This window comes from Sylvia atricapilla, chromosome 10 (genome assembly GCF_009819655.1).
Source record: "Sylvia atricapilla isolate bSylAtr1 chromosome 10, bSylAtr1.pri, whole genome shotgun sequence".
Classification (NCBI taxonomy): Eukaryota; Metazoa; Chordata; class Aves; order Passeriformes; family Sylviidae; genus Sylvia; species Sylvia atricapilla.
Genome location: NC_089149.1, coordinates 6,987,874 through 7,003,213, shown reverse-complemented (window position 1 = coordinate 7,003,213; position 15,340 = coordinate 6,987,874). Strand labels below are relative to the sequence as shown.

Below are 15,340 nucleotides of genomic sequence, written 5' to 3'. Positions count from 1 at the left end.
TAGGTGCTAATTAGCTGCCCATGCCTGACTGGAAACCCTCCCAATTTAGAGTCTAAATAATTTATCTTAAAGACTAGCATTATGTTATGCCCTAGTAAAATTTAAAAAAAAGAAACAAACCAACTTGCCTTTGCACTGCAAACAGATGAAGATCAGGAATGCAGTAAGAAAATATAAAGTGGGCTGGAAGGACCATACCATAGTTATTGCTAAATGATCCTTGCTTTGCATACTTTGAAGCACAAGGGCTGGTATTAGACACTTTTGACTCTCCCAGTATCTCTCCCAAAGCACCCAAAACCCCACTTACATGCTTTTTGGAATGAAAAATTACAGTAGCAGCACTGGGGTAAGAAAACCACCTTTTTCTGCTGCGTTGTTCCCAGAAGACTCATTTGAATTTAGGAGTATCTTATATGCTTGATGAGTGCCTTCAGATATGTTGGTAGTAGGGAATATCAGCCTCCACAGATTTCACAAATCCCTCAATTAAAGGAGTGCGTGGGCTTCTTCTTTAATTAAAGTGAATCTTATAGAGAGAATTTAAGTTCCTAGAGACATTATGAGAATTTATGGCACCCATTGGCTAAATTAGCACTGAGATAGCCCCATTTTCCAAGGCTGAGTCTGCTCCACTTGGTGTGTGTGCAGATATTGGGCACATAAATCTGGTGTGGGATCAACTGCCTGGCTCCTGCCCCCAGTGCTGCTTCTCCAGCACCCAGGGATGCTGGGTGACTTCCCTAGTTTCACTTTGCTTCCCTCATCTGCAGCACAGAGATAATACCCCTCAGCTCTGTGCTGGTGCCAGGCTTGATTCATTAATGTTTTAAGGCATTCTCTGATTTTTAACCTGAAAGGTGCTTGAGAACCATAAATTATTGGTTTAATATAGATCATAGTTTTAATCTCATAAATCTTTTATGCACTACTCCAAATTCATGCCTGATATAACTCTAATAACTTGAGCAGTATTAAGCGAGGGGTAAATTTGGTACAGCATATGAGGTAGCAAAATGAAATCCCAAGTGTGAGACCAAGGGCTTAACAAGTGGCATTTCTTACAGAGTAATGTCAGAAACCTCCCCCACTGCCCACTTCTCCAAAAAAAAACTATCATCTCATGGCACTTTAACTTGTTAAGTCTTAATTCATCATTAAATGTCTGCTTCACGTCAAAATAGCATTTTTCTAATATTTTCTATTGCTATTCATAAATAGTTTGTGTTTATTGAGACTGAGTAGATGTGGTCATGTTTTTGCAATCTGTTCTGACAAAAATATTTGAGCTGAAAGCAGATTATTTTACCTTTATTTATTACCTTTCAGTAAGACATTCCTACAGCTTCTAGTCCTTAGCCATGGGAGCAGAGGACACCGGGCTAGGAGGGATCCTGCTGGTCACAGTCACATCATAAACAGCCCTGTAGAAGGCTTGGCAAAACCATTTTAAATAGGTGGGCATTTTGTCCCCCTGCAGTGAGAAAAAACCACTGCTCACAAAATTCACTGCTGGGATAGTTCAGTTCTTTTAATTCCCAGACCAGATGTTCTTGTGCCCAGTTTATAATTCCGTTATCAGGCCAACATTTCTCTATAGCTGAAAGAACTTTGCTCCTCCAGTGTCATCTGACCATTCTCCCTTTATGTGTACATGAACAGCAACTACATTCCTACTCAATCATCATTTTGTTAGCCTGACTGAGTCAAACTCTTTTAGTCTGCCTTTAAAATGTAATAAATCTAATGAATATAATAAAGAAAATTCCAAGGATGTGATAACCATCTTTGAAAAGGCAAAAAAATTATCAGAGCTCATACTTCAGTTGGACCTTGGAAAAATTCAGATCTTTATTAAGTCTTGTCTCTTTCCCCTCCATGACTCTGATTCTTAACATTACTTCTGGTCTTCCCAGAGCTTATTCTCTGACCTCTGCAGGAGGTTTGGGCAATAAACTGCCTTTAATTAACAGTTGGTCTTCAGATTTTCTATTCTTCACTGTCTGCAATGAGTGATCTTGGGTACTTTGGTTCTCATAGTCTTTTTTTCTTTTCATCCTTCTCCCATTCTTTCCTCATCTTTCTCCCATTTCTTCATGGAATGCAATGGGAAACTTGATAAGCATCTAAATATTATGTGATAATATAATATTCCCTAATGATAGTCTTATAGATAAAGAAACAGATTATTTCCTATGAAGTTTTAAATTTACACTAATCCCTACAGAACATCTTCTTACTTCCCTCCTATTCCTCTCTCCAAATGGTCTAGGACTTTTCTTTATGTGGTGTAAATGCAAAAAGAAATATATATATAAACAAGAAACTTTTGCTGATATTGGGATAAAATTTTAAAATACTTAAAGCAGTTTGGAAAAGACTGAACTCTTAACTTAAGGTACCCACATGTTTTCAAAATAGTCATGAGTAAGGACTGTCACCAAATTACAAAAAGAAAAATTAGGTCTGCTTGAGTTCCAAATCATTAGGTAGATTGCAGACCTGGGGAGAATGTAAATCAAAGGTGTGCAGTTGATATAAATGCAATTTCCAATCAAGTGTTGAGATTTACCAAATTAAGCAGGTGCCTTGTGTGCATTGAATGAGACAGCAACCTGGACAGGCAATCCAGAGTCAACCCCCCCATGATTAATTCCCTGGTGAGGTGCAGCTGCAGGCTGGGTTTAGCACATGCATATTTGGAGTTTGGGGCAGCATCGCTGCCAGATTTCTAAATTCAGACCCCACATTTGCATGTTGTGCTGGGCTCATTTGGGCAGGCAATCACTCACCTGTCTGCCACGGTGCTCATGGCAACTAAACAGGGGTGTTTTAGAGCAAAACTCTGAGCTCCTGGGCAGATACATTTGTCAGTGTGAGACTTCAACTTGAATGTTTGATCCATCAGAATCATGGGCTTGTTACTTCAGTACCTCCAGTATTTTGCTGCAGCTTTGCAGCAAAACAGCAAGTACTGAACAGCAGTGAGTCTAATCTGGTTTGCTGTAATAACTTTAGAGATAATCCTGCTGCTGGAGCACCTCAGGGCCAGTATTTAACAAATATGAGGGTGAGTAAATACCCTTTTTGGCCAGCTTTAGTCCATATTAGCATGCTAAACTTAAAAATTCAGACATATCTGAGAGAAAACTTTTAAAATTCAACAATGGAAAAAGAGTTAGAACAGAAGGTCATTAAGAAGAAGATGGAAAGGAGAAAATAAAGCTGAAAGAGCTCCAGACAAAAGCAGCAGTGGGAGAACTTTTTTTCAGATAAAGAAATTAAGACAAAGTTAGTGCAGGGCACACCATCAGACATCCCTCCAGCTCAGTTTAGATCTTGATCCTCCAATCAGAGATAATTGAGAGGAGACTTTTATTTCTGAGACTTGTACTGCTCTGTCTTTTTAATTCCCAATTAAAATAGCCTATAATACCTTTATTTTTGTAAATGAGATTTTTGTCAGGTAGCAGAACAACAAAGCACTCATACAATTAAAAATGGAAAACTGCTCATAAATAAAAAGCACTTTATGAGTCTTCCCACAGCCAGAACTCACACAGGAGGTTCACACACTCACCAGGCTCCATCCACTGTCATTCACATGTTGTTGTATGGCAGAGAGGTGTTTCCTGTCTCAGCAGGTTATTGTTTAATGGGCTAATGCTTATTTGCAAGCTGAAATGCTGTTGTGGCAGTTCTGTGGGGAAGCATGTTACTTGTGGGGAAAAAAAGGCCACTTCCAAAAAAAAAAAAAAAAAAAAAAAAACCCAATCCCTGCTTAGCCTCCTGGTGATAGAGAAAGGAACTTCACCATGGATTTGAAGGGACTGTGATTTTAGCCCTATAAGCAATAGTATGCCATATCTGCTAAGGAAAAATCATCTTGCTGCTTTATTTTTTGTGTGATTTGTCAAACTGGAATATAATTTTGCCCCAAAAGGGTAACCAAGCCTTTTATTTTATTTTATTTTATTTTATTTTAACCCCAGTGCTTTTTGTGCATCATCTAATTTTAATATCTTACTCTCACAATAGAAAATAAAGCACGTTGTGAGACTATAAATATAATAAAGATACTGTGAGAATATGTTTTATTTCTGTAAATTCTGCATCCCAAGAACGCTCTGTGACCTGGGGTTCTTTGTTGCTAGCTGGTGAATGAGCAGCAGGAGAGCAGACCCCTCCTGAGCCCCTCCATTGATGACTTTCTCTGTGAAACTAAGCCAGAAGCTGTGGCAAGGCCTGTAACATCGAATACTGCAGGTAAACAACATTCTTTATTATCCCTCACTCGAGAAAAATAGTTTTAGTGTCATCTTAATCATGGCACGTTTTTATCAAGTGATTTCTTGGTTTGTTACTGTGTGCAGAATTACAAGCTGGCATTAAATTATAATTGCCAGACCTGTTAGAAGAAAAACTTTGTTCATTATATTTTAGGGGAAACCTGATGTGATTCAAATCACATCGATTCGAGCAGATCTTTGGGGCTGAAATTAATGCAATTAGCTTAAGTCTCACAGGATGTACATATGAGTTTGGATCCATTCTCTGTATTTAGTTTCGCAAAATTTTAACCTGTGGGAAAACCCACATTTAGTCTGGTTTTAATCAAACACATTCCTTACTCTAGAAAGATTTTTTTTAATTGAAATCTTGGATGAGATGTTAGAGAGAAAAAAGGGGGGGTTGGTACCAAAACACTTTATCCAGGCTGAGTTCAGGCACTTCATTAGTGAAATTATATAATTAATATTATATATTAGTGATCTAATATATTTCTTACCTCCTTTGAGTTGCAATGAGGTAGCAGAAAAGGTAATAAAAACTAAGAGTGAATCCCAAAAACCTTTTGAATTATACTGAACTCTATTTGAAGTATCTTGTCCTTTGGAAGTAGTTTTAGAAATTAGCCCCCTCCCACTCAGTGTCTGTGCAAAGGTAATCGATGCTGTTGAGGAGATTAGCTGAGGCACAATAATATCAGCACTGCACTACTGTGCTCTCTTGCTGTCTTATAAAAGGACTTGGCTTGTTAGAAGCCACTTAATTAAAATTTATATACATGCAAATTATTAAATTAATAATTGACTGCTGAGTGATTATCTTGGCTTCTAATTGATACGTGTCTAAAGCAGCGTGCAAGTTCTAGTAACAAAAGCTGAAATACTGAATTAGATTACAATTGTAAGTAATGTTTTTTCACTTTAAAAAATGTAGCCGAAGATATTACAGGGATGGATAGAACTATTTCAGATTGTTTAAGAATGCTCTTTGGTTTAAAATGTACCTGTAAATTTTAGACCTGCCTTGCCTACCTATTAGATTGGGGTGGGGGGTGTTCATTAGATGCATTTAATAATAAAATAAAAACTCATTCTATGAAGATTGGTGAAAATCAGTGATTTCCAAGAACACAGATAAAGCACTGCAAGAGATAATGCAAATTGATTTGTCAAAAATACCTGCCTTGTAACACGATGATAAAGAAGGAGTTTTTCTACCTTTTACATGCTAAAGAATCGTGAATGTTGTTACTCTTTAGGCAAAATTGAAAAGAAGAGCTGAAATTGAACATTCCTTTTGTACAGATACAGTCCTTAATAGAAATGGCATTAGAGTTTATATTCAGTATTTATGGCCCAAAGGACAAACACCAACAGAAACCATTAATAAACCCCTGCATTGCTTTATGAGGCAGGTCCACCCAGGAGCTGCCTGCTCCAGCTGTTCCCAAATGGATTGTGACACAACTACACTGCCCTCAGCAGCTCTTACCAGGACTTAACAAATCAAAAGATTAAACCAAATCGTATCTAAAAGCTCAGTTGAACAGGGAACCCTCACAAAAGAGAGTTTTACCTGTGAAGGCCGCAAGACTTCAGATGTCTTTAAGATTTTCAGAGGAAAAGCTTTTTTTTGCAAATCCACTAAACTGCACTCAGCTAAACACCTGAAATCCCCAGGCATATTTTAATATACTGGTCATCATCTTTCACCAGGAATACTTACTCTAGCCAAATGCAAACGCATCAGTAATTTGTTTCCTCAATTAAAACGAATCTTAAAAAGTGAGCTATTTGAATTAAAGCAACACTGAATTTTAATATTTTGTCTCCAAGTATTATCAACAGGTCTGGATCTCTTGGATCTTAGTGAACCTGTCTCACAAACCCAAAACAAAGCAAAGAAATCCGAGAATCCTTCAAGAAGTGAAGGCTTAAAAGCTTCAACCCACAGAAAGAAGACAGAGAATCCTGACCTGATCAGTGTGGATTCTGAGCAGAAAGTCCAGGCTGTCAGAGTTACAGACAAGTCTTCTCTAGATTTAGGTAAGAGTGCAGCTGTTTTATCAGTGCTCCATAGCCCTGCTTAGCACAGGTTTCTCCTGGCTGCAGTCACAAAATAATGAGCAACACCAGAAATTTTTCTGCAGCACATTTCAGCAGTGTAACCTCTGCTCCCCATTATAAACTGCTTGAGCAGCTTTAAACCTTAGGCACTGTGAACACATTTTGCATTTTGCTTTTGCCATTATACCTATTAAGTTGTCACTAAGTGGGCTAATAAAGTTTTGAAATTTCTTCGGAAAAAGGTATTTAATCAGGGTGTGTAAAATGGTAAAAAAATCTGCAGGGGTGTAATGAGAAATTGCTAAAGGGCACAAATGAGAGTCAGCCCATACTGATGTCCTTTTCAGAACTGCAGATGTCACAAATGCACATTTATATTTGTAAATACTGCTTTATCTATGCATAGGAGAGGAAAAAAATCCATTCTTGACAAGAGACATATTTATACAGATTGAAAAAAACAAATCCTCAAAACAACTCAATATCCTGCCAAGCCTGATCTATCGACAAGCTTTGGAAAAGGTGAATTTGATTTAGTTCCATCCAAACTAAATTACTTGCAGTGCCACTGAGAAATTTGCAAGGTAAATGTAATTTATACCAAGGCAGCAAATTTTCCATTCATCAGCACAGAAATTCTTTCAGAGACCTTTATCTTCAAACAGAAGCTGAACATCTGATCTTTGCAAAGTGAGTCTGACACGACTGAATAATATCAGTTGCCTACATAGTCATTTTTACGTTAGTCTCTAAAAGAAGCTTCATTTTTACAATTTGTCTAAATTACATGCAAGTCACTGATTTCAAGTCAAGACTTGCACTGACGTTCTGACCATGAATGCCAACAGATTTAGAAAAATGTTATGAATTTCAGAGTATTTTCACACTGTATCAGCTAGAAAGGTGCACAATATTTCTGTATGTTGGACCTTTATTAAAATATACACTTTGGTGGCATTATTTTCTCTATAACACACATTTTACAGAGGAGATAAAAATTTCAGAAGTAGTTTCTTTAAAAGATTCATATTTCTCTATTCTTTATTTTTCAGTTGATATTCAGACACAGATAGAGAAATGGGATGATGTCAGTTTTCATGGAGACAGGAGTAGCAAGGTCCACCCTTCTGCAGAACGAACATCATCATCATCCAGAGCTCCATCTAAAGAGATTTTATGGTACAACTTTTTGTTTTCCTTAAAAAAATATTTCCAGCCCAGCTTTCTCAATCCACAGAAACGCTTGCCTGATAACAAATCACGTTATTAAACCTGTTAAGATGACATTAAATTTGTTCAAGCACATATTTTGGACAATATATCATAGTCAAATGCACTATAAAATGCCGTTTTACCAGCAATTTTTAATGTTGTGGAAAGTAGCAGGTACAATTACTTAATGAATGGTGAGACAGGCAGTGAAATCCTTTACTGATTTTTAAACACGGACTGAGGCACAGTCTTGTGTCTTTGTTGAGCCTCAGTCTCCCTGTCTATGAAATAGAAGAGTGAGAACACAAAGAAGGGTCCAGGCACTTTTTGATAACTGAAAGTTAAGCAATTCAGTTGAAAGAAATAACCTGATGAATCAGTGTGTGCTTGTGAACCTGAAGGACATGGGGCAGCGTGTCCCAGTGCTGAGTGTGTAAATGCATTATTTCTAGGTCCACAGAAAACAGATCACAGTCTGAGCTGACTAATGTCAAGAGTGCCTTGGACTCTGATTCAGCATCAGAATTAGAACTTGCACCTGCAATACAGGTAAGAGGATTTGGAAGATTTATTAATAATAAAAAGGCAAGGAGGGATTTCCCACTGGCTAACCACTGACATTCTGGGAGAACTGCTCAAGGGATATTATCAGGATCATCAGGGGAAATATCTTCCCACACTGCTGAAATGAATAGGTTATGAAAGTCACTGTCAGCATCTGAAACATTCAGAGTTTAATACTGCAGTGAACTCTGACCTTCCTGTACAGAGGGAAAAAAACTTCAAACTAGAGTTTAGAACATCATCATTTTTTCCCCCTCCCTCCAGTTCTGAAATTCAGACTTCTAGTGGTTCCCCACCCATGTTAAATATCTATCCTTTAGATGTCTTGGTCAGGCAGGAATCCCCAGAATTGGAGAATTGCTCAGGAAAACAGGGAGCAATCATTACCCCAATGTTCATTAGCAGTTTATCTCCACAGGTGGGGGAGCAGTGTGGTCACAGGACTTTTTCCTGCTGGAAAAGGAGCATTAATACGGAGGGCTCTGGGCTAATAAAGGTTTGTTGATTTGCCCAATTCCACTGTTGTCTTGTGTCTTGGCCAGGTCTTGTTGGAAATGATTGCTGAGGGTTGCATGTATGTGTGCACCAACGGGTGCAAATATTTGTATCTGCATTCCCATAGGTCGGGTTGTTCACACACCTTCTCTGCTGCTTCTTACTCTTACTGAAATACTTCAGCCATTGCCACTGGGAGGGGGAAAAAAGAGGTTTTTGGTGGATTGGCTTTTAGTTGAAAAGAATTTTCTCACCTTCCACAGCTATTTTTAGGCCTGGACTTCAAAAACTTTCTGTCAGATAGAAAATCTGGAAATTAATGAAAATTAATAGCCTCATTTGAAAATGGAAACATGAGACACTACTTGCCAAATGTGTATCCTGAGATTATACACCTTTTTTTTTTCTTTCTTTCTTTTTTGCAGAACTTAGAAATAGAATCCAGTTATGAGATCCATTTTGGGGTTTTTCTTAGGAGAAAAAGTGTCCTTTACTTCTCTGCCATCTTTACATGACAAAATGGGGGTTTTCCCCCTCTGGATTACATTACACATGTAATGCATGATATCTTCCCTTTCGCTACAATAGATTTGTACATCTCAGTAATGGAAAAGGTCTACTCCACAATGCTATCCACTTCAAATGGATGTTGTGTTCTCAGGTGCTTTGTCCAGCTCATATTGAAGCACCCCTGACCCTCTTGTAGGAAGCTGTTCCAATAGATCTAAATTCCAGGACATTTGTGTTCCCCCAAGATGTGTGTAAGTCAAGTAGACAGGCACAGGATTTAAATGCTGTGGCTTTCTGTAAAAGCAATTACAAATGCAGTGTATCTCCAGATGATCTATTTCCTTTTTGTCTTCCACTAGAATAACTGCAGAAACAAAAATTGGAATTTTTCACTCTATTTAAGTTCAGTCAATTGAGGCTCCATAATGTTTTGTAAAATGACTGATACTTCAAAATAAAAAACTGTGAAGTGGAATAAGCCAACTTGAAATGAAAAGCAGAAACTAAATTTCTTATCTGTTGTCTTGGTACATTTCATGTTTTGTTTTGGTTTGTCATAACCTGCTTGTTTCAAACTTGTGGTCCATTTGAGCAACAAAATGTTAAACTGTTAATTATTAATGCAGAGAAATGACCTGAAGTGAGAATGTGCTCTTATTCTAGGTAGGTTACTCAGAAATGTGGTTTTGTTCACTGCCTGTTCATCCTGCTGGTACTTGGACTGTCAAAGCTGTCAGCTCCCAACACACAGGCTCATCTGTCTTGACTGAGTTCTTAATCTGCTTGCAAAAGAAATCACATTAGGGCTTTTATCAAAGCATATGTTTTCCATACTTTGTCCTCTGTAGGTCTTGTCTATCTCATTTAAGGGTAACCTTTGCAAATGCAACACATTCTGCCATACCCTAAAGATTTCATCTTGTCAAACTTGCTGCAGCCTTCCATCAGCAGTTTCCCAATCACCTCATCACTCATCTTTGGCGTGTTAGATTTAGCTCCTCAAAGTGAAATGCTAAGGAACTGGGTCATATTTTCATTAAAATTATGCAATCTTCTTAACAAAATCCTTTGTTTACCAGCGCTTGTGCCAATACAAAATCCAAAAGACAAGCTTTGAGCTAAGAAGGGAGAAATGTGTTTGATGGCTGTAATGGGCAGGTCACTGGTGGCTCTCACTGGATGTGGCTGTCTTGCTTCTCAGCATTTACCTCATATTTTACATATTATTAACTCTTAAACTGCATTGGCCCAAAATATCCTTGTTCTTTTATTTATCTGCCATTCTGAAAAGTTCCTTGTTGTCCTTTTATTGGTACTGAGATATCTTACAGTGTTTGGTGGGGAGGAGGAGGATTTTGAAGGTTAATTTTTAATCTTAAAATTATAAACTGCAGAGGGAGATAATATGTTCCATTGTCTATGCATAAAGTCTGCTCATGTTTCAACTCTTTTCATATTTTCCTGGGGATTTTAAATATTGCATTACTCACACAGGTTATACAAAACCCCCGACGTGCTAAAAATCTGTACCTAATTCTAATATGTCAATGCTCTTAGACAAAGATATAGTGCAAATCCTGTAAAACTTAAAAATCTCCAGTTTGAGGCAACAATATTTGGAACGTAAAATTAATTCCCCACCTCTCCCAAATAGCTACAGAAAGACTAATGGCCCTAACTTTCCCTGGATGTGCCACTTACTCTGAGGAAATGAAGAGACACAAGGCACAGATTCAGCTCTGAAGACTTGATCTAAAGTTAAGACTGTAATTTAAGCCTCTCACCAACAGTTAAGGTCCAACAGCACGTAAGGAGAACCCAAGTGCAGGAAAGGGTGTGCAAATGCATTGGAATGGAAGGTTTTGTCCCTGAACACAGAAGCCATGACCAGCTCCAGCACCTCCTTTGTAGAGAGGTGAGAATATCAAACCCCAGAGCTTCCATGGGGCTTTTCCATGGGATTTTTCCATGAGGTTTTTCATTTCTGGGTGTCACAACCCACAGTACAATCCACATTGTCTATATAGAAATGCAGCTTTTGTTGATGACCTGTTTTCCCCTCCTGCTGTTCATTTAGTGGAGGAGAAAGTCTGTTCCTGTGGGGATGATGTGGGGACAAAGTGTGCACTCTGTCCTGTGGCAGAGGAGGGGAGCTCTGTGCTTCTTGTCCTCTCCCCCTCACCCCCGTGCTGAAGCTCACTCTGCCCTTCTGCAGAGCTCATTTTGAACATCCTCATTTACAGGCTTGTCCTTGACCTGAGCAATGGCAGTCACTGGAAACAAATGGGTAAAAAGCAGAAGTAATCAAACGGTTTGCAGGAGCCAAGTCATAAATAATGGAAAGGCCAGGAACATAATTAGAGCCTATCAATAGAGTCCCGTGTCAAGAAAAACAAATTAAATTCTTTGATCAGATTACAGGTCCAGTTGATAAATGTTGATGTGTGATATTTTACAAGAGTTTTGAATTAATGTGCCATATTCTGATTGTAAAATTGTCACCACACAATGTGAATAAAGCAGTTGTTAAACAGATTAAAACTGGCTAACCTGAGGTCTCAGGAGCAGTAGTTATTTACTAGGAATTGTAATCACTTAGGGATTGTTCTGGGATTCCAAAGAGAAACAATGTTCTTCAGTTTTATTGATCTAAAAATAATCATGCAAGCCAATTCCTCAGAAAATTTCCATATGATGCAACAGTGGAATAAAAAAAAAATGAAAATAAAAGCCATATAAAAAGGAGCTGGTGATCAAGGCATCTGTATAAATATGTGATTTTCCAAGGAACTGTATTGCAATATGTATTTCAGACCAAGAATGCAGGCTCCACTTACAACACTCTGCTGGGAGGGAGCTTGAAACAACAGGAGTATCCCCTGTTCCCTGGGGGAAGAGGAGTGTGTAGAAGCAAACATAATTAGTGGGAGACAGAAATCATCTGATTTCTGCATAGAGGAGCAGCAAGAGAGGTGCTGCAATAAAGGGTTCACTTTGCTTGTCTGCATAGCTATAAAAAATTAAGAGGCAGAGTAAAAGTGATACAACAAGTTTAAAATCTGAATGTTCCATATTGAGAATATTTAATATTGTGATGCTTTTATATCATTAAATGTCTTTATATCACCAAAACCTGATTAAAATCATCAGTATCTTTCTAGAGAGAAAATAAGGAGTATTAAAAAGCATGAGGAAAAAAAAAGTAATAGAGGGAAACTGAACTTAAAATTAATAAGAGAAACAAGGAGGGCAGTTAAACAAATTGTAAACAAAGTGATGACATTAAGGTCTCTTGATAACTTTAAATTAAACCCAAGCAGCTTTCTAAGATATATTTATTCCAGACAACCTTAGTTTATTCTCTGAAGAACATAATTTTGGTTCCATGGGTGTTGAGTGGCAAATGCCATCATGTGATACACAGACAAATGAATGATCTGAGCCAGTTATCTCTTCTACCCGAAATTCTATTAATCAGTAAAAGAACTGTTTTATGTATAGGAACAGGGCTTGGTTTGTTTTCAATGGCAACCTGAAATCTCTTCCTGGCCTCACCAAAGGAAAACAGTATTTTCCAAATGTGGGCTAGAGGTAGAAGATGTGAAAGCAGAAACAATAGATCCTCAGTGTAGACCTTCCCTCACACTCTGAGTTTCCTGTCAAAGCCAAGTGCAGAAGCCAGCACAGGAGAACACACACGGTGCCCACCACCACCACGTGCTTCTCACAGAAATCCTGTTGTATCCTTGCTTTCTTACCTTATGTGTTTCATCCACTCAATGTCCATTTCACTCCTCACTCTCCAACTGAGAGACCAAAGCCTCAGGAGCAAGACAAAAAACCTAAAGCTCATTTGACAAATGAATGTCATCTTCCTGGGGGAAACAGCCAAGTGTGTACAACCACAGAGAAATATGTTTGGCCGTACACTACACGTGACATATTTGAGAGCTCAGAAACCTGTCAGATGTTCCATCCCATTCCAACATTTGCACAGACAGCCCAATGAGTCTGATGGGATCAAAATTAGTCTTTTAGCAGTGTGGTTCACAGAAATTGAATATTACAAGTACAGTCATCAGAAATATAATCAGGGAAATTAATGCAATTGGAGGCACGGGCACACAAGTGACTAATGAGTTTAACCTCCTGACAAACACTGGGGAAGGGATTAGCAGTCAGAGCTTTGTTTAGCAAGATTAGGCCACTTTGTGCTTTTTGTGTCATCCTTAAATGTTTGGTTTTGTAAAGTGCTTTTTGTTTAAAAAAATCGTTTATAGAAAAAGAACAGGCAAAAAGTTATTATGTGCTTCCAGTGGGATAGACCAATAGTGTGGTACATAAGAGAGGTGATGGTTGTAAAAAGGATTTGTCCTTCCACTGGAATCCAGGGCAAACCTGGCTCTCCAATGTGATCCCAAAAGAAAACCTGAAAAAAACCACAAAATGTGCAGGGAAAAAAGAAATGTTTTCTTCCTGGATGGGAGTCAGTGGAACGCATTCCCACAGTCATAATGCAGAAGGAACAAGGAAGGTAAAAGTCTCATACCAAATATTCAGGTCTCTCCTTTTGTAATCCAACCCTTGCATTGCCTTTTCTCAGATGTCTCTTTATCTTTCACACATCTTGAGTGAAAAGAAAAATCTGGAAAAAATAAATTACTCTGCTTCCCATGAGAAGTAGTCTCTGCTACAGTGTAAGACAATTCAGTGGAGTTCATGCAGGCAAACAAGTAGTTCTCCCAAAGAAAAGGCCATTTGGAGATCTAGACAATTAAGGAAATAACTCACAAGTGTGAAACAGAGTCTATCATCCCTTTCTGATTTATTCTTTTATTTTTTTAGGCACGGTCAAGTAAGGAGCAGCGTTGGGGAACACCTCTTCTGTCCAGAAATCACTCCTTGGAGGAGGAATTTGAAAGAGCAAAGGCAGCTGTTGAGGTATTATTTCATTTACTGTTTTCATTTTCAGCTGATGTTCTGCAGCTTTCTTTTTTTATCTTGCAGCACAAGCAGAGGAGAGAGTTGGAATTGGATTATTTAAAGCAGAGAAAATATGCAATTCATGGAGCTATTAATTAAAAATAGCAGTTTGTCGCTTAAAAAAAAAAAAAAAGGAAATCCAGAACCCTTACCTATAAAGAAACATTAGAGAAAACCAAATTTTAAAGCTGGATTATCATTGCTAGAGCAAACAGACAAATGTCTCATAAATGCAGCTAATTCCAAACCACAAGTAAAAGAGGGAAACGTTTCTCCTCAGCAATTGTGTGCCACCAGTTCTTTAAGCCCAGACACACACCAAGTCCCCACTGTGAAACCAGAGCTCAGAATCACTGAAGAACAGCACAACTGCCTGCTGTAAAGCAGAGCTGTACATAAGCACCAACCACGCACCATTTTCACATTTTTACAACTAGTGGCAGAATGCTAAGCACAGGAGTATTCTTGTTTCCTGGTAAATCTGTTTGGTTTGAAAAGATAAAGGTATTTGGATAGTTCTCCTATTGTACTTCTGATTTTTCTTCCCTAACTTCTACATTTCCAACATCTAAAACTTCTCCTGTGTGTTGTCCTATACCACTAGCCCAAATTCATCCTGTCTAGACAAAAATTAGAATACAGTTTTTTTAGCAGAACTCAACAAAAAAAATTAGATATAAGCATTGATCTGGAGCATCATTAACCTCTCACGGGTTCCATGGGCAACCCTTCAAAATCCCATCACCACAAAGAGTCAAGACAACTCCATTCCAGCAAGGACAGAATTTCAGGCTAAATTATGTAACAGCTGCTGAAATGAGTTCTTAGGGTGCAAAGGATGAAGCTGTGAAACCAGTTCCTCAAAACTGGTTATTTTTAGCATGGACTGCAGGCTCATTAGTCTCCAAACCATCTAGAACACTTTAGGGGTGTTTGAGTATAGATTTAAATTTTAGTCATGTATTTTAATACTCTTCTAACTCAAGTTTTATTCCATTCTAATTCCAGTGTTGACACTTGAACTATTCTACATTAATATTGGCTGATGAGAAACAAAACTATGCCTAAATCTAATATCGGCTTCTAGCTAGAAAGGGAATTTCTTGTTGAAGTAACAAATCTGATTTGTAAGGTTTTTTCATTATATACTTTGGTAAGATGCAGGCTTTCTACCATAGTTTCTTGGGATTTTATTGCACACACAAAAATATCTGGTCTCA

General features: G+C 38.1%; 1 protein-coding gene across 1 annotated transcript in view; it reads left to right on the top strand.

The window, feature by feature from the left end:
* The window catches only part of PEX5L (peroxisomal biogenesis factor 5 like), a 106,557-nt gene that overhangs the window by 74,174 nt on the left and 17,043 nt on the right, over positions 1 to 15,340 (top strand). Inside the window, exons 3-7 of the mRNA XM_066325790.1 lie at positions 4,155 to 4,266; positions 6,126 to 6,335; positions 7,409 to 7,535; positions 8,021 to 8,117; positions 13,983 to 14,078. Coding sequence (XP_066181887.1) covers positions 4,155 to 4,266; positions 6,126 to 6,335; positions 7,409 to 7,535; positions 8,021 to 8,117; positions 13,983 to 14,078 — 642 coding nt within the window. The remainder of the gene's footprint in view (positions 1 to 4,154; positions 4,267 to 6,125; positions 6,336 to 7,408; positions 7,536 to 8,020; positions 8,118 to 13,982; positions 14,079 to 15,340) is intronic.